General features: G+C 34.6%; 1 protein-coding gene across 1 annotated transcript in view; it reads right to left on the reverse strand.

Moving 5' to 3' along the window:
- Positions 1–15,410: 15,410 nt before the first annotated feature.
- Positions 15,411–25,935, reverse strand: part of TSGA10 (testis specific 10) — a 152,272-nt gene continuing 141,747 nt past the window's right edge. Inside the window, exons 18-20 of the mRNA XM_044263887.1 lie at positions 23,854–23,958; positions 23,523–23,672; positions 15,411–15,751 (exon numbers count right to left, since the gene is read on the reverse strand). Coding sequence (XP_044119822.1) covers positions 15,727–15,751; positions 23,523–23,672; positions 23,854–23,958 — 280 coding nt within the window. The 3' untranslated portion in view covers positions 15,411–15,726. The remainder of the gene's footprint in view (positions 15,752–23,522; positions 23,673–23,853; positions 23,959–25,935) is intronic.

Below are 25,935 nucleotides of genomic sequence, written 5' to 3' on the forward strand. Positions count from 1 at the left end.
CAAATAATCTAATCAAGAAATGGGCAGAGGACATGAACAGACATTTCTGCAAAGAAGACATCCAGATGGCCAACAGATACATGAAAAAGTGCTCCATATCACTCGGCATCAGGGAAATACAAATCAAAATCACAATGAGATATCACCTCACACCAGTCAGAATGGCTAAAATTAACAAGTCAGGAAATGACAGATGCTGGCGAGGATGCGGAGAAAGGGGAACCCTCCTACACTGTTGGTGGGAATGCAAGATGGTGCAACCACTCTAGAAAAAAGCATGGAGGTTCCTCAAAATGTTGAAAATAGAACTACCCTATGACCAAGCAATTGCACTTTTGGGCATTTACCCTAAAGATACAAACGTAGTGATCCAAAGGGGCACGTGCACCCAAATGTTTACAGCAGCAATGTCCACAATAGCCAAACTATGGAAAGAACCTAGAGGTCCATCAACAGATGAATGGATAAAGAAGAGGTGGTATATATACACAATGGAATACTATGCAGCCATCAAAAGAAATGAAATCTTGCCATTTGCGACGACGTGGATGGAACTAGAGGGTATCATGCTTAGCGAAGTCAGTCAATCGGAGATAGACAACTATCATATGATCTCCCTGATACGAGGAAGTGGAGATGCAACATAGGGGGTTAAAGGGGTAGGAAAAGAATAAATGAAACAAGATGGGATTGGAAGGGAGACAAACCATAAGTGACTCTTAATCTCACAAAACAAACTGAGCGTTGCTGGGTGGAGGGGGGTTGGGATAAGAGGGGTGGGGTTATGGACATTGGGGAGGGTGTGTGCTATGGTGAGTGCTGTGAAGTGTGTAAACCTGGCGATTCACAGACCTGTACCCTGGGGTATAAAAATATATTATATGTTTATAAAAAATTTAAAAAAAAAAAGAAAACTGAGGAAGCAGAAGACATTTCTAGCACACTGAAGAGTCAGAAAATTTCTATTTCAGAATACTGAAAAATATCATCTCTATTATATCAGATGCGAGAGCCTAAGAGATGATGCAAATGCATTAATATTACCATAAAATCTGTATTATACTGAGATAAAACTGGTTTAAATCTAGCTCAACAAAATACATATAAATATGTAACAAGCAGACGATGGATTTTTTTCCTTGCATCATTGAAACAGGCCACAGCTATTTAGGTATTTGTCATACCTAAGTAGATACCAGCTCTTTGACCATACACATAGTTAACATTACCTCCAAAAAGTGAAATAAACATAAAATATTAATTCTTCATTTCCTGAGGGACAAAAGCGGGGTATTTATAAATTTTATCTTTTCTTATTTGTTGAAGCTTTATGAAATATGGTCTTTGTTTTACTAAATGTGTAGGGATAAGATGCAAAATATCCTCTAAGTACAGAATAAAAATTTAAAACACACAAAAAAACTCCTGCACAGCAAAGGAACCCATTAACCAAATGAAAAGGCAACCTACTAAATGGAAGAAAATATTTGCAACTCATATCTGATGAGGCAATAGTATCCAAAATATATAAAGAACCCATACAACTTAGTAGCCAAAACCCCCAAACAATCCAATTAAAAAATGAGGAGAGGCTATGAATAGATATTTTTCCAAAGAAGACATAGACATGGCCAATTTCTACTTAAAAAGGTGCTCAACATCACTAATCATCAAGCAAATCAAAACCAAAATGAGATACCGGCCCATATCCATTAGAATGGCTATTGTCAAAAAGACAAGAGTGATACCTGGATAGCTCAGTCTGTTAAGGTCTCATCCCAGGACCCCAGGATGGAGCCCTGCAATGGGCTCCCTGCTCAATGGGGAGTCTGTTTCTCTCTCTCCCCCCTGCCCATGCTCTCTCTCTCGCTTGCTCATGGTCTCTCTAAAATAAATAAAATCTTAAAAAAGAACAAAGGAAATAACAAGTGTTGATGAGGTTGTGGAGAAAAGGGAACCCTATGCATTGTTGGGAATGTAAATCCCACTGTGGAGAAGAGTATAGAGGTTTCTCAAAAAAATTAAAAATAACATTACATATGATCCCTCAATTCCACTTCTAGGTATTCACCCAAAGAAAATAAAAACACTAATTCAAAAAGAAATAAGCACCTCCATGTTCATTACAACATTATTTACAATAGCCGAGGTACAGAAACAACCTAAGTGTGCAATTCTAAATGAATTGATAAAGAAAATGTGGTGTGTATGTGTATATACATATGTTTGAATATTATTCAGCCATAAAGAAAGAGTGATTTTTGCCATTTGCTATAACACAGATGAACTTCAAGGGCATTACAGTGAATAAAATAAGTCAGAGAAAGGATAAATATTCATTATATGGGTTATCTTTAAAAAGAAAACACGTTCATAGATATAAGAAAAGATTAGTGGTTGTCAGAGATGGGGTAGAGTGTGGACAAAATGGGTGATGGGGTCAAAGAATATGAACTTTAAGTTATAAAGTAAATAAACCATAGGGATGTAATGTAGAACATGGCAACTATAGTTAATTATACTGTACTGTGTATCTGAAAGTTGCTAAGAGAGTAGATCCTTAAAGTTTTCATCATAAGAAAGAAAAATGTCACTATAGATAGTGACAGGTGTTAACTAGAATTACTGTGATCACTTCACAATGTATACAATAACAAATCATTATGTTGTACCCCTGAAACGAATATAAAGTTGTGTTAGTTATACCTCAATTTAAAAAGGGAGGTGGGCTTTCTCCATTTAGTCATGGCTCCATGAAAGAGGAGGGGATACTAGAAACATGTTTTCCAGCTGAAAAGATCTTTCTCACAAGAAGAGCTTTCTCTGTATTGAAAGCCTGGGGAATTCCTCTACTTAGCTTCAATGGCCCCTTTTTTGACTCCCCATGCCATAACCCTCTGCCCATCTCAACTGACAGTAATAAAGATGCACTTTCTAACCACAAGTCAAAGAAAGGAACTACTCTTATCTATGAATTCTGGTATGCAATCTGAAAGCTAAAGAGAAAAAAAATGAAGAAAAATGAACAGGGCCTCAGAAAAATGTTAGACACTATTAAACTCAGCAGTATGCATATCCTGGGAATACCAGAAAACAAGAGAGAAAGAAGAAGCAGTTCTATAAATAATGGCTGAGAAGTCCTAAATATGATATAAATATTAACCTACATGTCCAATAAGCACAACAAACTAAAAGGATAAACACAAAGATATCAATACACAGACACATGATACTCAAGGTGTTGAAACTAAAAACTAAAAGAAAAACTTGAAAGCAGCAAGAGAAAAACTACTCAGTATATACCCTAATTAAAGATTAATAGCTGACTTTCAACTGTTCTAATAGAACTCCAGAAGCCTAACAGCTGATTTATTGTCAGAAAGAATACAGGCCAAAAAGCAATAGGATGATGTATGCAAAGTGCTAGGAAAAATAACTTTTTAAGTAAGATTTCCATATCCAACAAAACTCTCTCTCAGAAAAGAAATTGAAGCAAAGACTTTCCAGAATATAATCAGTGTTGGTAAGGACATAGAAAAATTGGAAACTTTTTTATTGGTGGGAATGTAAAATGGTTCACAGTATGGCTAACTTCCAAGACTGACTAGAGAAGAAATAGAAATTCTGGTAAGATTTATGACAAGTGAAGAGATTGGATAATTTTAAAAGCTACCTGGGACAATATGGTCTCACTGGTGAATTCTACCAGATATTTAAAGAATTAATGTCAATCCTTAATAAACCCATGCAGAAAATAAGAGAAACACTAATCAACTAATTCTATGAGATTAGTATTATCTTGATATCAAAACCAGACAAAGATACCAGACTAAAATAAAACTATAGGCCAATTTTCTTATGAAGATAGATGAAAAAAATGTTTAATAGAATATGAAACAGAAAAACAGTTTTGTATATTGGAATGTTAGTTTATTGATTTGAGATCTTTCTTTTTTTTAATACAAGTGGTTACTAGTATAAATTTCCTTCTAACCAATATTCTAAGAATATTCAACTAGCAAATGAAATCCAGCAACACATAAAAAAGATTATATGCCATGACCAAGTGGAAGTGAATTTATTTCAGAAATGCAAGGTTGTTCTAATATCCAAAAATAACAGGATAAAGGATAAAACTACATAAGCAACTTACTAGATACAGAAAAAAGTATCTGACAAATAGCACTTTTTCACTTTTTCACATACTGGGTCACAAATCAGGCCTCAAACAGTACAAAAAGACTGAGATCATATCATGCATAGTTTCAGACCACAATGCTATGAAACTTGAAGTCAACCACAAGAAAAAATTTGGAAGTATTAAAAATATATAGCAGTTAAAGAATATCTTGCTAAAGAATGAATGGGTTAACCAAGAAATTAAAGAAGAATTTAAAAATATATGGAACCAAGTGAAATGAAAACACAATTCAAAACTTTCGGGAAGCAACAAAGGCATCTTAAGAGGAAAGTACCTAGCAATTCAGGCCTTTTTTAAGAAGCTGTAGTCTGAAAACTATAGAACATTTATGAAAGAAATTGAGGAAGACTCAAAGAAATAGAAGAACATCCCATGTTCATGGATCAGAAAAGCCAACAGTGTTAAAATGTCTATGGAACTCAAAACAATCTACAAATTCAAGGAAATCCCTATCAAAATACCACCAGCATTTTTAACAGATATGGGACAAACAATTCCAAAATTTGTATGGAACCAGAAAAGACCTGAATAGCCAAAATAATGTTGAAAAAGAAAACAAAAGCCAGAGGCGTAACAATTCCAGACTTCAAGCTCTATTACAAAGCTGTAATCATCAAGACAATACGGTACTGGCACAAAAACAGACACATAGATCAATGGAATCCAGAAGTAGACCCTCAACTCTATGGTCAACTAATCTTTGACAAAGCAAGAATGAATATCCAGGGGCGCCTGGGTGGCTCAGTGGGTTAAAGCCTCTGCCTTCAGCTCAGGTCATGATCCCAGTATCCTGGGATTGAGCCCCGCATCGGGCTCTCTGCTCAGCAGGGAGCCTGCTTCCTCCTCTCTGCCTGCCTCTCTGCCTACTTGTAATCTCTGTCTGTCAAATAAATAAATAAAATCTTAAAAAAAAAAAGAATGAATATCCAATGGAAAAAAGACAGTCTCTTCAACAAATGGTGCTAGGAAAACTAGACAGCCACATGCAGAAGAATGAAACTGGTCCACTTTTTTTACACCATACACAAAAGTAAATTCAAAATGGATGAAAGACCTACATGTGAGACAGGAATCCATCAAAATCCTAGAGAAGAACACAGGCAGAAACCTCGTTGACTTGTTATAGCAACTTCTTACTAGACACATCACCAGAGGCAAGAGAAACAAAGACAAAAATGAACTTTTAGGACTTCATCTGGATAAAAAGCTTCTGCACAGCAAAGGAAATGATCAACAAAACTAAAAGGCAACCTATGGAATGGGAGAAGATATTCACAAACGACATATCAGATAAAGGGCCAGTATCCAAAATCTATAAATAACTTAAGAAACTCAACACCTCAAACCCAAAAAATCCAGTCAAGAAATGGGCAAAAGACACGAACAGGCATTTCTGCAAAGAAGACATACAAGTGGCTAATGGACACATGGAAAAATTGCTCCAAATAACTTGGCATTAGGGAAATACAAATCAAAACCCCAATGAGTTACCACTTCACATTTGTCAGAATGGCTAAAATGAACACCTCAGGAAACAACAGATGTGGGGGAGGATGTGAAGAAAGAGGAACCCTTTTGCACTGTTGGTGGGAATGCGAAGTCTGAATGCAAACTGGTGCAGCTCCTCTGGAAAACGTTATAAAGGTTTTTCAAAAAGTTAAAAACAGAGCAATTGCACTACTAGGTATTTATCCAAAGGATACAAACATAGTGATTTGAAGGGGCACATGCACCCTAATGTTTGTAGCAGCAATGTCCACAATAGCCAAACTACGGAAAGAGCCCAGATGTCCATCAATGGAAGAATAGATAAAGAAAATGTGATATATGATGGAATATTACTCAGCCATCAAAAAGAATGAAACCTTGTCATTAGCAACGACATGGATAGAACTAGGGGATATTATGCTAAGTGAAATAAGTTAGTCAGAGAAAGACAAATGCCATATGATATCACTCATATGTCAAGTTAAGAAACAAAAGTGATGAACATATGGGAAGGGAAGGGAAAATAAAAGGTAAAAACAGGGAGACAAATGATACAGAACAAACTGAAGGTTGATGGAGAGAAGGTGGGTAGGGAGATGGAGTAATTGGGTAATGGGCATTAAGGAGGGCACTTGATGTAATGAGCATTGGGTATAATATGCAACTGATGAATTACTAAATTATACCCTGAAACTAGTAATATACTATATGTTAACTAACTTGAATTTAAATAGAACAAAAAAATAAATTAATTTATTAAAAAATAAAAATAATCAATCAATAAATGGTATTATAGAAACTGGACAAATACATGCAAAAGAATGCGACTGGATCTCTTTCTTACACTGTACACAAAAATAAACTCAAAAAAGGTTTAAAGATCAAATTGCGAGACCTGATACTTTAAAACTCCTAAAAGAAAACATAGGCAGTGATCACCTGGATATTGGTCTTAACAACATAGTTACGGATAACTATGGCAAGGAAAAGAAAGGTAAAAATAACCTATTAGGACTACACCAAAAAAGAAAACCAAAAAGAAAAAAAAACACATAAGAAATTGTATTCATGATTTTGAGTTAGGCAATGGTTAAATACAAGTAACAAAAGAACATAAATTGGACTTTACCAATTAAAAGCTATGTAGTATAAGTGATACCACTGAGAAAGTAAAAAGGCAACCAATGAATGGGATAAAACTTTGCAGCTGATAAGGATCTAGTATCAAGAACAAATAAAGAAAACTTACAACTTGACAATAAAAATAACCCGATTTTAAAAAAGACAATGAATCTGGGGCGCCTGGGTGGCTCAGTGGGTTAAGCCGCTGCCTTCGGCTCAGGTCATGATCTCAGGGTCCTCGGATCGAGTCCCGCATCGGGCTCTCTGCTCAGCAGGGAGTCTGCTTCCCTCTCTCTCTCTGCCTGCCTCTCTGTCTACTTGTGATCTCTCTCTGTCAAATAAATAAATAAAATCTTTTTTAAAAAATAAATAAATAAATAAAATAAAAAAATAAAAAAGACAATGAATCTGAATAGACATTTCTCCAAAGACATATAAATAGCAAATAAGCACATGACAAGATACTCATTACCAGTAGCCATTGGGGAAATACACAAATCAAAACAATAGCATGTTACACCCACTAAAGGGGCACCTGGGTGGCTCAGTGGGTTGAGCCGCTGCCTTCAGCTCGGGTCATGATCTCAGAGTCCTGGGATCGAGTCCCGCATCGGGCTCTCTGCTCAGCAGGGAGCCTGCTTCCCCCTCTCTCTCTCTGCCTGCCTCTCCGTCTACTTGTGATTTCTCTCTGTCAAATAAATAAATAAAATCTTTAAAAAAAATAAAATAAAATAAAGTAGCTTTAAAAAAAAAAAAGACAAGTGCTGGTGAGGATGTGGAGAAACTGGACCCCCACTGCTGATGGGGATATAAAATAGTACAACTGTTTGAAAAACAGATTGGAGATTCCTAAAGATATTACTGTATGGTCCAGAAAGTTCACTCCTAGATACATTTAGAGAACATATGTCTGGGTGGCTGAGTCAGTTAAGCATTTGCCCTCAGCTTGGATCATGATCCTAAGCTCCTGGGATCAAGCCCCAGGTCAGGCTGACTGCTTAGTGAACAGCCTGCTTCTCCCTCTCCTTCTGCTGCTCCCCCTGCTTGTGCTCTCCCTCTTGGTAAAATAAATAAATAAAATATTAAAAAAATAGAAAATATATGTCCACACAAAGACTTGTACATGAATCGTTATTCATAATAGCCAAAAGGTGGATACAATCCAAATGTTCATTAACTCCTGAATGGATAAATAAGACACAGTATATTCATACAATGCAATACAATTTAGCAATAAAAATGAATGGAGTGCCAATATCTGTTATAATATAGAAAGTCCTTGAAAACATTATGCTATGTGAGAGAAGCCAGTCACAAAACACCATATGTCATATGGTTCCTTTTATGTGAAATATCCAGAATAGGCAAATAAGAGAAACAGCAAGATGCTTAGCTGTTGTCTAAGGTTGAGTGTATGGAGGGGAATAGGGAGTGAGTGATTGTTAATGGGTATGGTGTTTCTTTTGGGATGAAAGAAAATATTCTAAAATTAGAATGTGGTGATGATTGCATAACTCTTGTGAATATACCAAAAATCATTGAGTTACATACTTTAAACAGGTGAGTTATATGGTATGTGAATTATATCTAGAAAGGTCATTAAAAGGAAGAACAGGGCAAGTGGAAGAACTGCAGTTCTGACTCAGAGGAAATGTTTTTAGGGACACAAACAAAGTATATCTTCTCAGTCCCAGAGAACATCACAAATAAGCCCTGATATATACAAATAAAAGAACACTTATTAAGCAAATGAAGATAGTTAGAGTGCTATAGGGGTACAAAAGGTAGAAATGTGTTGCACTTTATTTCTCTAGGACATTAGAACAATGGAGTTTGTTTTAGAAAACTAGTTTTGGCATATTGATAAAGTTGGTTATCTAGTTCCAAAATTTAGAGAGCTGAAACTGCACCTGTTAATCATCCTAGCATTCATTAAATAACTACTTACATTTTCAGCATGGTGAGACAATGAAAAACTTAAACAATGGGTCCAAGTATATCTGATAAAACAAAGCAAAATACAAATGAAGTGGGGACATAGTTAAATATACTTCCATCCGTTCAACATATATTTAAATACAACCTGTCATGTATGAAGAACTGCTTTGAATAGGAGAAGGCTGGGGATAAAGATATAAATGAATAAAAATATATTCTTTCACCTCAAAATATTCAAAGCCTATTAGAAAACGGAAACATAAGACAAATAGATGCAATACAAGGCAATTACATGATACATGCCTAAAAGTGTTAAGCATTTTAAACATTTGTTTATTTATTTATTTACTTGACACAGAGAGAGAGAGAGAGAGAGAGAGAGAGATCACAAGTAGGCAGAGAGGCAAGCAGAGAGACAGGAGGAAGCAGGTTCCCCACTGAGCAGAGAGCCCGATGTGGGGCTCGATTCTAGGACCCTGAGATCATGACCTGAGCTGAATGCAGAGGCTTTAACCCACTGAGCCACCTAGGCACCCAAGGGTTAAGCATTTTAATAGGAGGTCAGAGAAGCGTAAAATAATTTAGAGCTGATGAGTTTAGAGAGTTTCAAATCCTTCTAGCTATTGACCTATCTCTCATCTTCTCTCTTAAAACAAAAGAATATAAAAAAGTTAATATTTATGCATTTTTTATTTTATTTTAATTAGTATTATAAAAGATTCAAATAGTTCTTCAAGGGTAAGACAACAGTATTCAGCCAGACATATTCTCACTTCTGCATTCCTCTCTCCCAAATGCAATCATTTTTACCTCTTTAGTTGATTGTTTAGGTATCCTTGTCTCTAAACAACATACTTATATTGTTATTTCTTGATTTTTCCATTTTTAGGTATTATCTATTGACATCCCACTATGAAAGAAGAAAATTTAGCTTTAGTTCCTTCCCAGGCTTTTATCACACATTGCTTCTTTCCCCTTCCTTCATCCTCTTGTTAATTTTATAATTTTGCTGAGATTTATATTTGGCATTCACATTATTATGACTATGAAGTACTATTTACAACTGAAGCCATCTGATAAACCATGGTTAATCTTTCTTTTTCTGAACTACCTTCTGTTTTCCCTATCTTGTTTTTCATTTGTTTGATCTCCCATCCTATACCTGCCAAGGACTACCAAATCTTTTTCTCCAGCCACATTTTCCCTAAGTCTCAAACATACAGATTTCTTTATCAATTCAACACATGATTAAAAACATCCACTGACCATCTACTATATTGTCTGACATTGTATTGAGACTAAACTCTCTAGGTATACTATTATCTCAATTAATCCACATATTATTTTGAGTCGGGCACTATTATAGACACTTCTTTTACAAATAAGGAAAATAAAGTTTAGAAAGTTTAACTTAATCAAGTACATTGCTAGTAAGTGAAGAGACATGATTCAAAGACAAGCAGTATGGGGGTGCCTGGGTGGCTCAGTGGGTTAAGCTGCTGCCTTCGGCTCGGGTCATGATCTCAGGATCCTGGGATTGAGTCCCGCATGGGGCTCTCTGCTCAGCGGGGAGCCTGCTTCCCTCTCTCTCTCTCTCTGTCTGCCTCTCCATCTACTTGTGATTTCTCTCTGTCAAATAAATAAATAAAATCTTAAAAAAAAAGACAAGCAGTATGACTCTAGAAACCATGATTTTAACCATTATTATTATATATTCTTTCAAGGACTATGTATCAACTGAAAGCCACCATAATTCTAGCATAGTCTATACATGATAAAAAAAATCAGACTATTCTCCCTGTCTTCATGGAGCTCACAGCCTTTCAGCTATGGCATAGAAACAAGACCACATGGTAAGAATGCAATGGAGCACAAAGGATAAGTAAAATTAAGAACAAGTAGAAGAATACATAGAACATAGAAATCTAGTTAGACTTTCATTTTTTATTTTTAAAAATATTTTATTTATTTATTTGAAAGACAGAGATCACAGTAGGCAGAGAGAGAGGCAGAAAGAGAAAGAGAGGGGAAAGCAGGCTCCCCACTGAGCAGAGAGCCTGATGCGGGGCTTGATCCCAGGACCCTGGGATCATGACCTGAGTGGAAGGCAGAGGCTTTAATCCACTGAGCCACCCAGGTGCCCTGGACTTTCATTTTTTAAAGGAAATATTCGTTGAGCACATACTATGTGCCAGGCACCATGTGAGGGGCTGAGGACACCGTGTTAAGCCAAACAAGAATTTTGCAGGCTGGGACGGGAAATGGGAGAGGAAAAAATGAGTGACCCTGGCAGAAGAAAGAGAATGTGCAAAGGCCAAGAGATTAAAGAGCATAAACTGTTCCAAATGCTGAAAGTAATTCAGAATAACTATAATATATAATTGTAATCTAAGTGGGATGAGTTATGATACTCAAGAGATGAAAAAAAGCAGCAGCAAATCAGAGAGGTCTGTGAGGACAATGTTAAAGAGTTTAGGCTTAGCATAATGCCAAATTTGGTACTCACAGGGTATGTGTGTGGGGAGAGATGTGATTGTACTTGTGTTTTAAGACTATTTCTTTGATTACAGTGTAAAGAATGGATTAAATGGAAGTATGACTGAAAGAAGAGAGAGCAAATAGGAGGCTGTTGCATTATTCTAGATTAAGAGGTTATTACAGTCTGGATTACAGTGAGAAGAGAAAAAAGTAGATTCATTCCAAAGATATTTATGAGATAGACTTGTCAGGAATTAGGGATAATTCATTTCTTTATTTGTTCCAGAAGAGTTTATAGAATACCTAATATGTATCAAGCACTGTGCTACACTCTAGTAGCAGATACAATGGTGAAGGTAGATATCATCCCCTGCCCTGATATGTATTACAGTAAAGAAGGCAGATATGCAGCAAATGTGCAAATATTATAATATATGTGCAAATATTACACAAATAATTAATTATAACTGCCCTCTAAAGGAGGAAATACTGGGTGTTTTAGAATCTGACCCTATTAGATCAATGTTAGGAGTCAGAGAAAACTTGAGAAAATAACTTTTTTTATTGTCGTAAATATACATAATATTTACCACTTTAACCACTTACAATTGTACAATTCAGTGGCATTAAGTGCATTTGTAATGTTGTATGACCATTACCATTATCTTGTTCTAAAAGTTGTCTATCACCCTAAACAGAAACCCTGTTCCCACTAGGCAGTCTCTCTCCATTCCCTCTGGCAGCCACTAATTGGCACTGTTTCTATGGATTTGCCTATTGTGGATATTGCATATGAATGGAATATTAAAATATGTGGTTTTATGTCTAGATTATTTTACTTCGTTTTCAAGGGCAATCCATGTAACAGTAACTCATTCCCATTTATGACCGATATTGGACTGTAGGGATATATCACATTCTGTTTATTCTTTCATCAGTTGTTGGACATTTGTTTCTATCTTTTGCTTATTTTGAATTAGAGCTGCTGTGAATATTCATGTACAAATATTTGTTGAATACTTTTGCCATTCTTTTGGATATATACTTAGGAGTCGAATTGCTGGGTCATATGATAGTTCTATGTTTAATTTATTGAGGCACTGCCAGACTGTTTCCCACAGTGGCTGCACCATTTTATAGTTCCACCTGCAATGGGTTCCAATTTCTCCACATCCTCATCAATATTTGTAATTTTCTATCTTTCCTATGATAGCCATCTTAGTGCACATGAAGTGATGTTATTGTAGTTTGATTTCCATTTTTCTAATAACTAATGAGTATTTAGTATTTTTGTATTTATTGACTATTGGTATACTTTCTTTGGAGAACTGCCTATTCAAGTCTTTTGTACATTTTTTTAATTGGGTTGTTTTTTGTTGTCAGTTTGTAAAAATTCTTTATTTTTCTGGATATTAACACCCTTATTAGATACATGATTTACAAATATTTTCTCCTATTATTTGGGTTATCTTTCACTTTCTTCATAGTGCCTTTTGATGCACAAAGATTTTAATTCTGCTGAAATCCACCTTATCTATTCACGTTGCTTGTCATTTAAGTCAAAATATTTAAGAAACCATTGTGAAATCCAAGGCTATGAAGATTTGCCTCTATGTTTTCTTCAAAGAGTTTTATAGTTTAGCACATAAATTTAGGCTATGATCCATTTTGAGTTGATTTTTGTATGTGGTGTGTAAGGGTCCAGCTAGACTCTTTTGCGTGTGGTTATTCAAGTGTCCCAGCATCACTGCTGAAGAGACTACTCTTTTTCCATTGCATGGTCTTGGCACCTTTGTCAAAAATCAAATGACCATAGATGTATGGGTTTATTTCTGGACTTTCAATTCTATTCCTTTCATTCATATGTCTATCCTTATGCCAGTACCACACTATTTTGATTACTGCAGCTTTGTATTAACTTTTGAAATTGGGAAATATGGATCCTTCAACTTTGTTTTTCTATTTCAAGACTTTTTAGCCTATTCTGGGTCCCTTGCAATTCCACATAAATTTTCTGATTGGCTTTTCCATTTCTACAGCAAACAAACAAACAAACAAAAAACACAAAACAACAACAACAAAACTCCACTGGTATTTTGATAAGGATTATATTTAACCTGGAGATGATTTGGGGGAATACTGCCATCTTAACAATATTAAGCCTTTTAATCCATGAATGTGGGAAGTCTTTTCACTTAATTAGGTCTTTCAGCAATTAATTTCTTTCAGCAATATTGTGTAGTAGGAAATGACATTTAAAGTTGACTGAGTGTGTGGAGTGAGAGGGGAATGGAGTGACCTGAGATGGCATGTGGGCAAGGGCTCAGGCTTCTGACGTGGTAGCTGATGACACTCTACTGTGGGAAACAAAGGCAGAGAATGCAAGGGGGAGACATTGTTGAATTTAGTTGAGGACTACTGAAACACAACACCCATGAGATATTTAACTTGGAGGGTTAACAATCTTTTTCTAAAACATCCTTACTTCAGTAAGAGTGGAAGCTTTGTATTGAACATGACATTTCAAAGCTGAGAGCTCTTTTTCAGATTTTTTTGTCATCAAGAATAGAATATGTCTCATATAGTCTCTGCATTATGTATTTTACAGTCTCTACCATATCGATGGGCTATTACATATTTATCTGAAGTGATTAGAATCTCGTTTAAAATGATATGTGTTCTTAAATACTACCATAGAAAAAATCCTTTCTTTGAGTTTTAACATAGAATACAGTTGCAGTTTCCCAACCTTTGGATAAATTGACCCCTTCATACTTAACATACAATTTTCCTTTACATATTCTGTAATTAACAGCACAAATACAGTATACTTTGAATCAAATACGGAAATATTTTCTCATGTAGTTCATTCCTATTCTCTCGTGCTCCTTTTCCCACATACTGCCCTCCACATATAACATATGTTAAATGCAAATGACAGGTGACACTCAGCTCCTTGTCAGCTCTTCTAGGAGGTAGATAGACTAAAATTAATGCTGTGGTGATCTAGTGCTTAGGTCACTGTATCACCTATCAAAGGTTAATTTTTCATATTTATCAGTATATTACTTAATATTAGCAAGAACATTTTTTGTATATTATTCTCTAAAATGTTTATTAAAAGGACATCTTATTTTAAATTATTCAATTTTTAAAAAGATTTTATTTATTATTTATTTGACAGACAGAAATCACAAGTAGGCGGAGAGGCAGGCAGAGAGAAAAAGAAGCAGGCTCCCCACTGAGCAGAGTGGGGCTCAATCCCAGGATCCTGGGATCATGACCTGAGTCGAAGGCAGAGGCTTTAACCCACTAAGCCACCCAGGTGCCCCTAAATTATTCAGTTTTTAAAACCAAGCTGTAATGACTGTCTTGAACTAGATGAGTAAACCTCAAAGTTTTTAAAACTCAAACTAAAGTCAATATATAGCATGAATTTATAGTAAAATATTAGAATATTAGTGATTAAACAAGACCTAAATCATTGCACTGTTCTATTGTAGTGATACTGTATAGTAACTACATAAAATGAGAAATTGTCTACTTCATATGAATATTATTAATGACAGGACTTTTTTTTATTAAAATGGAAAGAATACAAATAGCTCATATCAATCAGTAAAATACAGTAATGTTCAGGCTTTAATATCAACATTAAATCAAAGCCTATGGATAGAAAAGGGAAGAGATTTAAGAAATTTTAGGAGAAATAAGAAAACATCACTAAACTTGTTACTCTAAGTTACAGACACCTGCCACAGGCAAAAAAGTTAAATGAATAAAATGGCAATTAAGTTGATTGCAGTACTTTAATATGGTAAAGAAAACTTATTAAAATACAGATTTTTAAAAAATCTTACATTCTTGACAATATAGCATCACCTACCTTTCTAAAAATAGTATGGGTAAACACAATTGCAGAAAATGTATGTTAATTAGTGGTACAATACTATGGATTTAAAAACTCTGAAACACTCCTACTATTTGCTGCTTTGAAATCAGATTATGGCCTGGAAATTATGTCAGGTTGGTTCCCAAATGGAATATTGGGTCCCAGGCCAGTATTAGTAAACTTTGCCTATTTTGACACAACTTCTCCATCAATGAAAGCATAAATCACAAAGAAAAAATTTAACCAACCAATTATTTGAGATATCAAGAAAGGAAAGGAAATCAGTTTTGTAAAAACACTTTTCCCTCTTTTTATAAGCTTCTTTATTTACTCCGGATAGTTAACATAACAGTGTTCAATAGTGAAGTAAGCAGATTTTACACTCACTATTACTGCACGGATAGAAAGCCATATGCATTTTTGTTTTTATAAGTCATCTCAGATCACTGCAATATGGCACATGAGAACAGAGATTCAGAGGCACAAAGTTAATAAATACATTTAACATTGTCAAGCATTCAAAAGATAAATGCAATCATGTAGCAAAAAAAAAAAATCAGTTTGTAACTTTGACCTTTCCCAAGGATGTGAAGAATCTTTTCCTGTGTCAGAAATCTCTATAGCAAAGATTCCTATGAGAGAGAAAAAAATTGCAGATTAATAAATTTAATAAATTTAAGATTTCACTGATGTACAACATGTATTCTGACATTACTTTATCAATACTTAAAAATTTTTTCCCAGCCTCTGTGAAGGAAAACATAGACAATGTATTTTTTTCATTCAGCTTTCATAAACTGTGATATATCCATAACATGGAATAATATTCAACAATAAAAAGAAATGAACTATCTTTTTCAAATTTAAATTCAATTTAGCTAACATATAGTATATTATTAGTTTCAGGGGTAGAGTTTAGTGATTGATCAGCTGCATATAGCATCCACTACTCATTGCATCAAATGCCCTCCTTAATGTCCTTCATCCACTTACCCCATCCCCCTACCCAGAGCCCCTCCAGCAACCCTCAGTTTGTTCCCTATAGTTAAGAGTCTTTTATGGTTGTAAATACAACTTGGATGGATCTCATGGGCATTGTGCTAAATGAAAAAATCCAATCTCAAAATGTTATACACTGTGTGTGATTTCATTTATATCACATTCTCAAAATGACAGAATTGAAGATATGAAGAACATATTAGTGTTTTCCAGGGAGGAGGAGGGAAGGGCTGTGACTTATAAAAAGGTTATCACAAGAGGGAGCAAATTCCTTGGTTCTGATGGACAATATAGTATGGTACTCCACTTGTAACTGTGGTAGATGAGTCTTATTTAAAAAACAAACAAACAAACAAACAAAACAAAACCGGGACGCCTGGGTGGCTCAGTTGGTTAAGCCACTGCCTTCGGCTCAGGTCATGATCCCAGGGTTCTGGGATCAAGTCCCACATCAGACTCCTTGCTCAGCAGGGAGCCTGCTTCTCTCACTGCCTCTGCCTGCCTCTCTGCCTGCTTGTGTGTACTCTCTCTCTGTCTCTGGCAAATAAATAAAAAATCTTAAAAAAAAAAAAAACAACTGCGCACATACACATACATATGAGTGTATGTAAAAATGAAATCTGAATAAGGCCTATGGCCTAGTTAATCATTTTGTACCAAAATCAATGTCCCAGTTTATAAGATATTGCCATTGGGGAAGTTGGGGTAAGGATATGTAAGATTATCTTTTTTTTTAATGTAGTTACATAAAATTTTATTATACATTTATCATTTATATATGTGGGATTATTTGTATTATTTTTGCAACTACTTGTGAGAATGTAGTCATTTCAAAATAAAAAGTATAACAAAGCAAACAAAGCTGTGGTGCAGACATACAAGGAAATACTGCTCAGCAGTTAAAAGGAACATGCAACAAAATCTGATCCATTTAACAACCTGGATATATCCCAAATATATTATGCTGCATGAAAGTCAGCTACTAGAGGATATATATGTGATTCCATTTATCGGACAACTTTGAAGAGTTAAAAATATAGGGGTAGTTAACAGATCAGCGGTTGGGGAAAGTAAATTAAATACATTGACTGTTGTCTAGGTAATAGGTGGCAGTCAAAATATACCATTTAAAACTAACAGCAAAAGGCTAAGTAAGAAAAAGGAGAATTAATGGCACTCTTTAAATTATTAAGAGGAAGGTGACTACTATAATAAAATACAAGCCTTGAATATCAAAAGAAATGACCAAAAGCAAAGAATAGCCAAATTGAGAAATGCAGTAAATGTCACACAATAAACACAGTTATCATATGATAATATGACAGAGTTGAGACCAAATTTTAAAGTCATATCAATAATGTGAAGAAGCTTACCTCATCCACTATTTTAAAATAGCTCATTAAGCAAAACTTAAATCCATACTATAAATAAGAGAGACACTTAAAATTCAGTGACTCAGAAGAACTAAAAATAAAGAGATGGACAAAGATTTGCAAGGCAGATGGAGACATTAAGTACCTGTAACTCTAATACTAGACAAGTAGACACCAAGCCCCTCCCAACCCCCCAAAATTAAATGTACTGGAAAGGCACACTTCATAAAATCCACATTCCACAATGAAGATACAGCAGTTCTGAATATCCATGCAGCAAACAAAACAGAAAACTTACATAAAACAAAATTTATAGAGGAGATAGATAAAGAAATAAAAACAATACAGGAGATTTTAAAGCACCATTCTTAGTAAAACAGGTCAAGTGAATAAAAATTAAGAAATGACATAAAAGAACTAAATAAAATTAGGTAAATCTTTTATATTTATATACACACACACAAGAAATATATATCTTGATAAGAAAGAATACATTTTTTCAGGGGCACATGAACTATCCACACAAATTCATCATGTAGTAGAGTACAAGGAAAACATCAGTAGTCTCCACAATAGAAACATTATAAACAATACTCTCTAATCACAATGCAATAACACTAGAAATTTAAAAATGAAATGGAAACACAAAAAGCTCTTCTAACTGGAAATTATAAGATTTTCTATCATATAACTCTTGGGTAAAAGTGAAAACACAAACAGAAATTACAGAACTTCTAAAAAAATGATAATAAAAACAATATATCAGAATCTATGGGATACATTTAAAGTAATGATCATTGGAAAATTCATAATATTTATATCAATAAGAATGAAAGAATGGCAATAAATGAATTAAATTCCTAACTTAAAATACTGAGGGAACAAAACCAACCAAGTAAATAAAAAGATAGCAGAGGAAAGAAATAAGATAAATGAAACCATAAATTAGTAAGATAAAATAAATCAATAAATTAAAAAGCTATTCTTTGAGGCAATAAACAAAGTAAACAAGTCACTGGCTAAGGTAACAAAGAAATAGAAGAGGAAAGCACATATCTACAATTAAGAAATGCCAATGGGATATAGCTATTTATAAAAAGGAAATTTAAAAATTCATAAGATAAAGCATTGGTTTCTTCTGTGCAAATAAATTCAAAAACTTAGAGAGAGGCACCTCATGGCTCAGTTGGTTAAGTATCTGCCTCCAGCCCCCGTCATGATCCCAGGGTCTCAGGATGAGTTCCATCTTGAGACTCCAGTGGGGAGTCTGCTTCTCCCTCTGCCTCTATCCCTCCCCCACTCATGTATACATTCATGCTCTCTTTCTTTCAGTCGCTCAAATAAATAAAATCTTTAAAAAATTGATCCTAGAGAAAATAGATTATTTTTAGACAAATAGAGATAAAAAGCTTAAAACAACCCCCCCAAAAAACAGAAAAATTTATCAAGGAAGTATATTTCACAAAAAAGAAAGAACCAAGACTGTGTGGTTTCAAAGGTGAACCCAAACAAATCCTTAGAGATGATCACAAACTACATAAATTGTTTCAAAGCACAGTAAGTGAAAACTCTCAAATTTCTTTTTTGCAGCAAATATAACACTGATATCTAAACTTGCTAAGAGAGTACAAAAATTATAGACCAATATCACAAATATTGATACACAAATCTACAATAAAATATGAGTGAACATTAAGAATAGAATACATTAAGACCAAGTAAGGTTTATACCATAAATTCAAAGATGGTTCAATATCTGAAAATCTTTTCAAATAATTCACAAAGTTATAGTTCTAAAGAGAAAAACCATATCTCTACAGTTGCTGAAAAAGCCCTTGAAAAAATTAAACACCTATTCCTAATAAAATATAAAATCTTGAGAAAATAAAAATGGGCAGATATCATAAAACATTTATACCTCAGTCCTAAAGCCAGCATCTTACATTTACTTGACAAACCCTAGAGGCATTTCCACTTAAGGTCAGAATCAAAACAAGGGTGCCCATTTTCTCCACTACTGTTTATCACTATTCTGAGGATACTAGCTATTGCAATTAATTAGAGAATAAAATTCAAGAGATAAAAATAGGGAAAGAAGAAATAAAATGATCTCTTTTTTGCAGATGACATGATAATATATCTGGACTCCCCTAATGAGTCAATAATAAAACTCAATGAAACAATAAAAAAAATCTAGCACAATAACGTGATGATAAATTAACATGCAAAAATAGCATTTTTTGAAGAGAAAATGAATGGGGGGGAAAAACTAAAGATAAACTATTTAGGAATAAACTTAAGAAATGTTCAAAACCTATATAAAGAAAACTGCAACTCATTTTTAATTAAAAAAAGCTTTTGATTTTATTTATTTATTTTTTTAATTATTCTTTTTTTTTCCAATTTATTTATTTTCAGAAAAACAGTATTCATTATTTTTTCACCACACCCAGTGCTCCATGCAAGCCGTGCCCTCTAGAATACCCACCACCTGGTACCCCAACCTCCCACCCCCCCACCACTTCAAACCCCTCAGACTGTTTTTCAGAGTCCATAGTCTCTCATGGTTCACCTCCCCTTCCAATTTACCCAAATTCCCTACTCCTCTCTAACGCCCCTTGTCCTCCATGCTATTTGTTATTCTTTTTTTTAAGATTTTATTTATTTGACAGACAGAGATCATAAGTAGACAGAGAGAGAGAGGAGGAAGCAGACTCCCTGCTGAGCAGGGAGCCTGATGTGGGGCTTGATCCCAGGACCCTGAGATCATGACCTGAGCCGAAGGCAGAGGCTTTAACCCACTGAGCCACCCATGTGCCCCTATTTTTTATTATTCTTGAATGACACATGTGAGTTTGAAAAAATGGAAGGACATCCTTGTTTTTTTGGCTAGGGCAGCTCAACATTACCAAGATGTCAGTTCTCCCCAAGTTAATTTATAAATTTCATGTGATTCTAATAAAAATTCCAATGGGCTTTTTAAATTGGAGCTAGATAAGCTAATGCTACTTTCAGATGCAACATTCTAAGTTTTTGTTGTAGTGTTCAACGATTCATTAGTTGTGTAACATGGAAAACAAACTCACATGAAAATATAGGCAAATACTTAAAAGGAAGTGCTCCTATAGGCGCTAGATTATCAGTATGCTGGAGCTGGCTTACAGCTGATTGTAAATATTCAGAAATTTTGTGAGCTGGTAGTTAAACTAGCTTGGTAGCTTGAAACTGTACAATATATTTATAGAATATGTAGAATTGTGTAATCACTATATTGTACACCTGAGACTAAGATAACACTGTATATCAACTACACATTAACATAAAGAAAGAGAAAGAAAGAAAACAAGAAAGAAAGAGGAAACAAACAAAGTGGCTTCCTGGCCACAGTGAACATATTTACACCACTGAAATTGGCAAATGCTACAAATCAGGGCTTCTCCCTTCCCTTCTTCGGAGAGCCAGTTTACCAGCAAACCATCAAACTAGTCCTAAAAAATGAAAAATATTACAAAGGCCCTATAATTAAAATAGTGTGGGATTTGAACATATAAACCCAAAGGAACAGAAGAGAAAGTCCAGAGAGAGACTTGAATCACTTGGACAAAATATTTTTACTAAATTATCTTTGAAAAACTGGTTAGTCATTTGGAAAAAAGTAAAATTAGACCCATTTTTCATACCATATACAAAATTAACTTTAAATGAAGCAGAAATCTAAATGTAATAAGTTATATATATATATATATATATATATATATATATATATATATATAAAACTTATTTAAGTACTAAAACATTGAAACTAAAAACACTGATTTTCTCTATTATCTATCTGGGTATAAGAAAAGATTTTTCTAACTATAAACAGAAATTGGATGTTTAAAATATATTTAAAAATTTGACTGCATAAAAACAGAAACTTTTCCATGTAAAAAATAGTTTAAGTAAATTCAAAAGAAAAGTGACAAAATGGAAGAAAATAATTGCAACATATATCAGTAATAAAAAGTTAATTTCCCATTATTCTTTTATAATGTGAAATAAATCTATTGTTGCTCATTAAATATGTTAGCAGAAAGCAATGTGATTCTTTTCTCAGTAAAGTCAATGGGGGGTGGGGTGAGAGGATAAAGATAATAGTTTATTTTTTGATAACATTGAAAAATTCATGTACTAAAAGTAAAAGTGAGAAACAAAAACTGCTTTGTAAATAAAAAAAAGTTAATTTCCCACATTTACAAAGAAAATTTAACAAAAAGAGAACATTCCATTAGAAAAATGGGCAAAAGAAATGGCTAATTTAAAAAAAGATATAAAACAGCCCTTAAACATATGAAAAGATATTAAAATTCACTCATAAAAAGAGAAATAAATGCAAATTACAACTACACTGAAATACCATTTCTTACCCACTATACTCACAAAAACTCAAGAACTTGACAGTATACTCTGCTGATGATGCTGTAGGGAAACAGGCACTTTAAACCATAGTTGATGGGAATGAAAAATACTACAACCCTGGCAGAGGGGGATTTTGACACTATTTAACCAAACTATATACATACACATTTACACTTTGACCCAGAAACCCTGCTTCTAGGAATTTATCCTGAAGATACACCTCCACCAATATGAAAATACATTCATTGTAGTCTTATTTGTAATTGCAAATTGTTGAAAACTACCTAAATGTCCAAATATAAGAGGTCAGTTGCATAACTATGGTATGGAATACTATGCAACTGTAAAAAGGAACAAGGGGAAATTGTATGAATATAAAGTGACTTCTAAAAGAAAAGTATAAAGAAACATATATAGTATGCCACCTTTTGCATATGAAAAGAAAAATATACCTGAATGTCATTATATAAACCATAAAGCAATATGGGGGACACGGGATGGAGGGTATATAGGAGAAAGTAATACTTCTCTGGTTATTACTTTTTGCAGAGTTTTGACTTTTAAAAGCATATTAATCTACATATTCAAAAATAAAACTAAATCAAGGAAAAAAAAGAAAAGTGAAAGCAAATTGAAGTAAATGAAACTAGTGTTATTTTAAATGCATATCATAATCACAGCAAAAGGGGAAAAAAGGAATTAATCTAAGTAATTTATAAACTCAGTATTTGACTGTATGCCCTCAAGATTTATGCAGAGTAGTATATGGAGACAGGAATTACAGATAGATCATAAACTTTAATGTTGGTCTATTTAATGTAGTGATATAGGTGAAGAAATTTCGTACCTATTTTAGATGCACTCTGGGATTGAGCAAAAGAGTAACTACATACATATTGTTGATAAACACAATGTTGAGCCAGGGTTCTTACTGTAGAAGAAAGGACATACAAATACAAAATGGAAAAAAGAAAGGAAGAAACCTGGGGAGATGGTTTGGAACTGGAGGTATTTCAGGTTTTTAAAATGTGTGCATGTGCATGTGCGTGTATGCACCCATGCATGCATGGAAAGAAAATATATGTAAAAGTGTGAGTAAATAAGATAGCAAATGTGTTGTCTCAAACATAGAGAAAGCAAATGGAGTAAAATTTTAATGATGTGCATGGGTAAAAGGTATATAGCTGTTCTGTGCATTATTTTATTTTTATAACTTTTTATAAGTTTGAATTTATTTAGAAATTCAAGCATTTGTACAAAATTTGTGACATATCAGAATATATCTAAAATATTTTCCTCTGAAAAATAAACTGCTTTCCTAAAGCATAAGCATTTTATAGTGCTGTAATTAACTAATATTTTGTTAATGTGAGCATATGGAAAAATTTAAGTTTTAGAATAAGAAGAAAATTACATTTTAAATATATAACTTATATAAACATTAGATAAAGATCTTTTATTTTAGTAAATTTACATAAAACTAATCATCAAAATATTTCACTTTTATGTCTATATACTTAATGATGTAATTGTGTTTAAATAGAACTATTAATGATAGACTAATTTGAACTTCCTTACTTCCTCAAATATTCTATATGATCTCCAGAGAATGGATCCTTGAACTACTTACTCTTCTAATGATCGATCTAGGCCTCGGTCAGGAGATCGATGGTGAGCACGTTCTGGTGAATGACATTTTGTATTTGGCTTTATTGTAGAACTCATATGATAAGCATTACTTGAGTAATTCTGGCGGCGAAGTTCTTGTACAGCCCTTTCCCTGAAGCAAAATAGTGAGGCTTTTAAATTTTATATCCAGTGATGTTACAAATTCCATCATAAAACTGTAGTTCAGTTCATACTTTAAAGGCTATCATGAAATTATCAAAATCTGTTGTTATGTAAGAACAATAACAACAACAATGTTTTCCAGACTGAACACTGCATAGAGACGAACTTACCTTTCAAAGCGCTCCGTCCCTAGTTGTCGTTTAGTAATGTCTAAATCAGCTTCCAACTGTGTTACAACATTTCTGAACTGGGCCACATCTCTACTCTGGATGGCCCTGTGTTAAAAAAAAGTAAGAGTGACAGCTGATTAAATTTAAAATATGGCTAGGACTTAACACATTAAACCATGTTGGCAATGGTTGCTCATAGGAACCATGCCAGACTATGATTTTTATGGATGTATTAGTACATCTAAAATATGCCAATTTTATCTTTAGGGTAATTTACCCTAAAGATACAAACGTAGTGATCCAAAGGGGCACGTGCACCCGAATGTTTATAGCAGCAATGTCCACAATAGCCAAACTATGGAAAGAACCTAGATGTCCATCAACAGATGAATGGATCAAGAAGATGTGGTATATATACACAATGGAATACTATGCAGCCATCAAAAGAAACGAAATCTTGCCATTTGTGACAACATGGATGGAACTAGAGCGTATCATGCTTAGCGAAATAAGTCAAGCGGAGAAAGACAACTATCATATGATCTCCCTGATATGAGGGAGTGGTGATGCAACATGGGGGCTTAAGTGGGTAGGAGAAGAATCCATGAAACAAGATGGGATAGGGAGGGAGACAAACCATAAGTGACTCTTAATCTCATGAAACAAACTGTGGGTTGCTGGGGGGAGGGGGGTTGGGAGAAGGGGTGTAGGCTTATGGACATTGGAGAGGGTATGTGCTTTTGGGTAAATTGGAAGGGGAGATGAACCATGAGAGACTATGGACTCTGAAAAACAATCTGAGGGGTTTGAAGTGGCGGGGGGGGTGGGAGGTTGGGGTACCAGGTGGTGGGTATTATAGAGGGCACAGCTTGCATGGAGCACTGGGTGTGGTGAAAAAATAATGAATACTGTTTTTCTGAAAATAAATAAATTGGGAAAAAAATAAAATAAAATAAAATATGCCAATTTTAGAAGTAGTGAATATGAATATAGCCTACTTGAAAAGGCTAAGCTCTCTCAGTCCCATTCATTAGTTTTTTTAATTTTTTATTTCTTTTCAGCATAACAGTATTCATTGTTTTTGCACCACACCCAGTGCTCTGCGCAATCCGTGCCCCCTCTAATAGCCACCACCTGGTTCCCCCAACCTCCCACCCCTCACCCCTTCAAAACCCTCAGATTGTTTTTCAGAGTCCATAGTCTCTCATGGTTCACCTCCCCTTCTAGTTTCCCTCAACTCCCTTCTCCTCTCCATCTCCCCTTGTCCTCCATGCTATTTGTTATGCTCCACAAATAAGTGAAACCATATGATAACTCTCCCTGTTGACTTATTTCACTCAGCATAATCTCTTTCAGTCCCGTCCATGTTGCTACAAAAGTTGGGTATTCATCCTTTCTGATAGAGGCATAATACTCCATAGTGTATATGGACCACATCTTCCTTATCCATTTGTCCGTTGAAGGGGATCTTGGTTCTTTCCACAGTTTAGCGACTGTGGCCATTGCTGCTATAAACATTGGGGTACAGATAGCCCTCGTTTCACTACATCTGTATCTTTGGGGTAAATACCCAGGAGTGCAATAGCAGGGTCATAGGGAAGCTCTATTTTTAATTTCTTGAGGAATCTCCACACTGTTCTCCCAAGTGGCCGCACCAACGTGCATTCCCACCAACAGTGTAAGAGGATTCCCCTTTCTCCACATCCTCTCCAACACATGTTGTTTCCTGTCTTGCTAATTTTGGCCATTCTAACTGGTGTAAGGTGGTATCTCAATGTGGTTAATTTGAATCTCCCTGATGGCTAGTGATGATGAAGAACATTTTTTCATGTATCTGATAGCTATTTGTATGTCTTTATTGGAGAAGCATCTGTTCATATCTTCTGCCCCCCCCCCCTTTTTTAAAAATATGATTGTCTCTTTTGTGTGTTTTGAGTTTGAGGAGTTCTTTATAGATTCTGGATATCAACCTTTTGTCTGTACTGTCATTTGCAAATACCTTCTCCCATTCCATGGGTTCCCTCTTTGTCTTGTTAACTGTTTACTTTGCTGCACAGAAGCTTTTGATCTTGATGAAGTCCC

This window comes from Neovison vison, chromosome 8, assembly GCF_020171115.1.
Source record: "Neovison vison isolate M4711 chromosome 8, ASM_NN_V1, whole genome shotgun sequence".
In the NCBI taxonomy this organism is placed as follows: Eukaryota; Metazoa; Chordata; class Mammalia; order Carnivora; family Mustelidae; genus Neogale; species Neogale vison.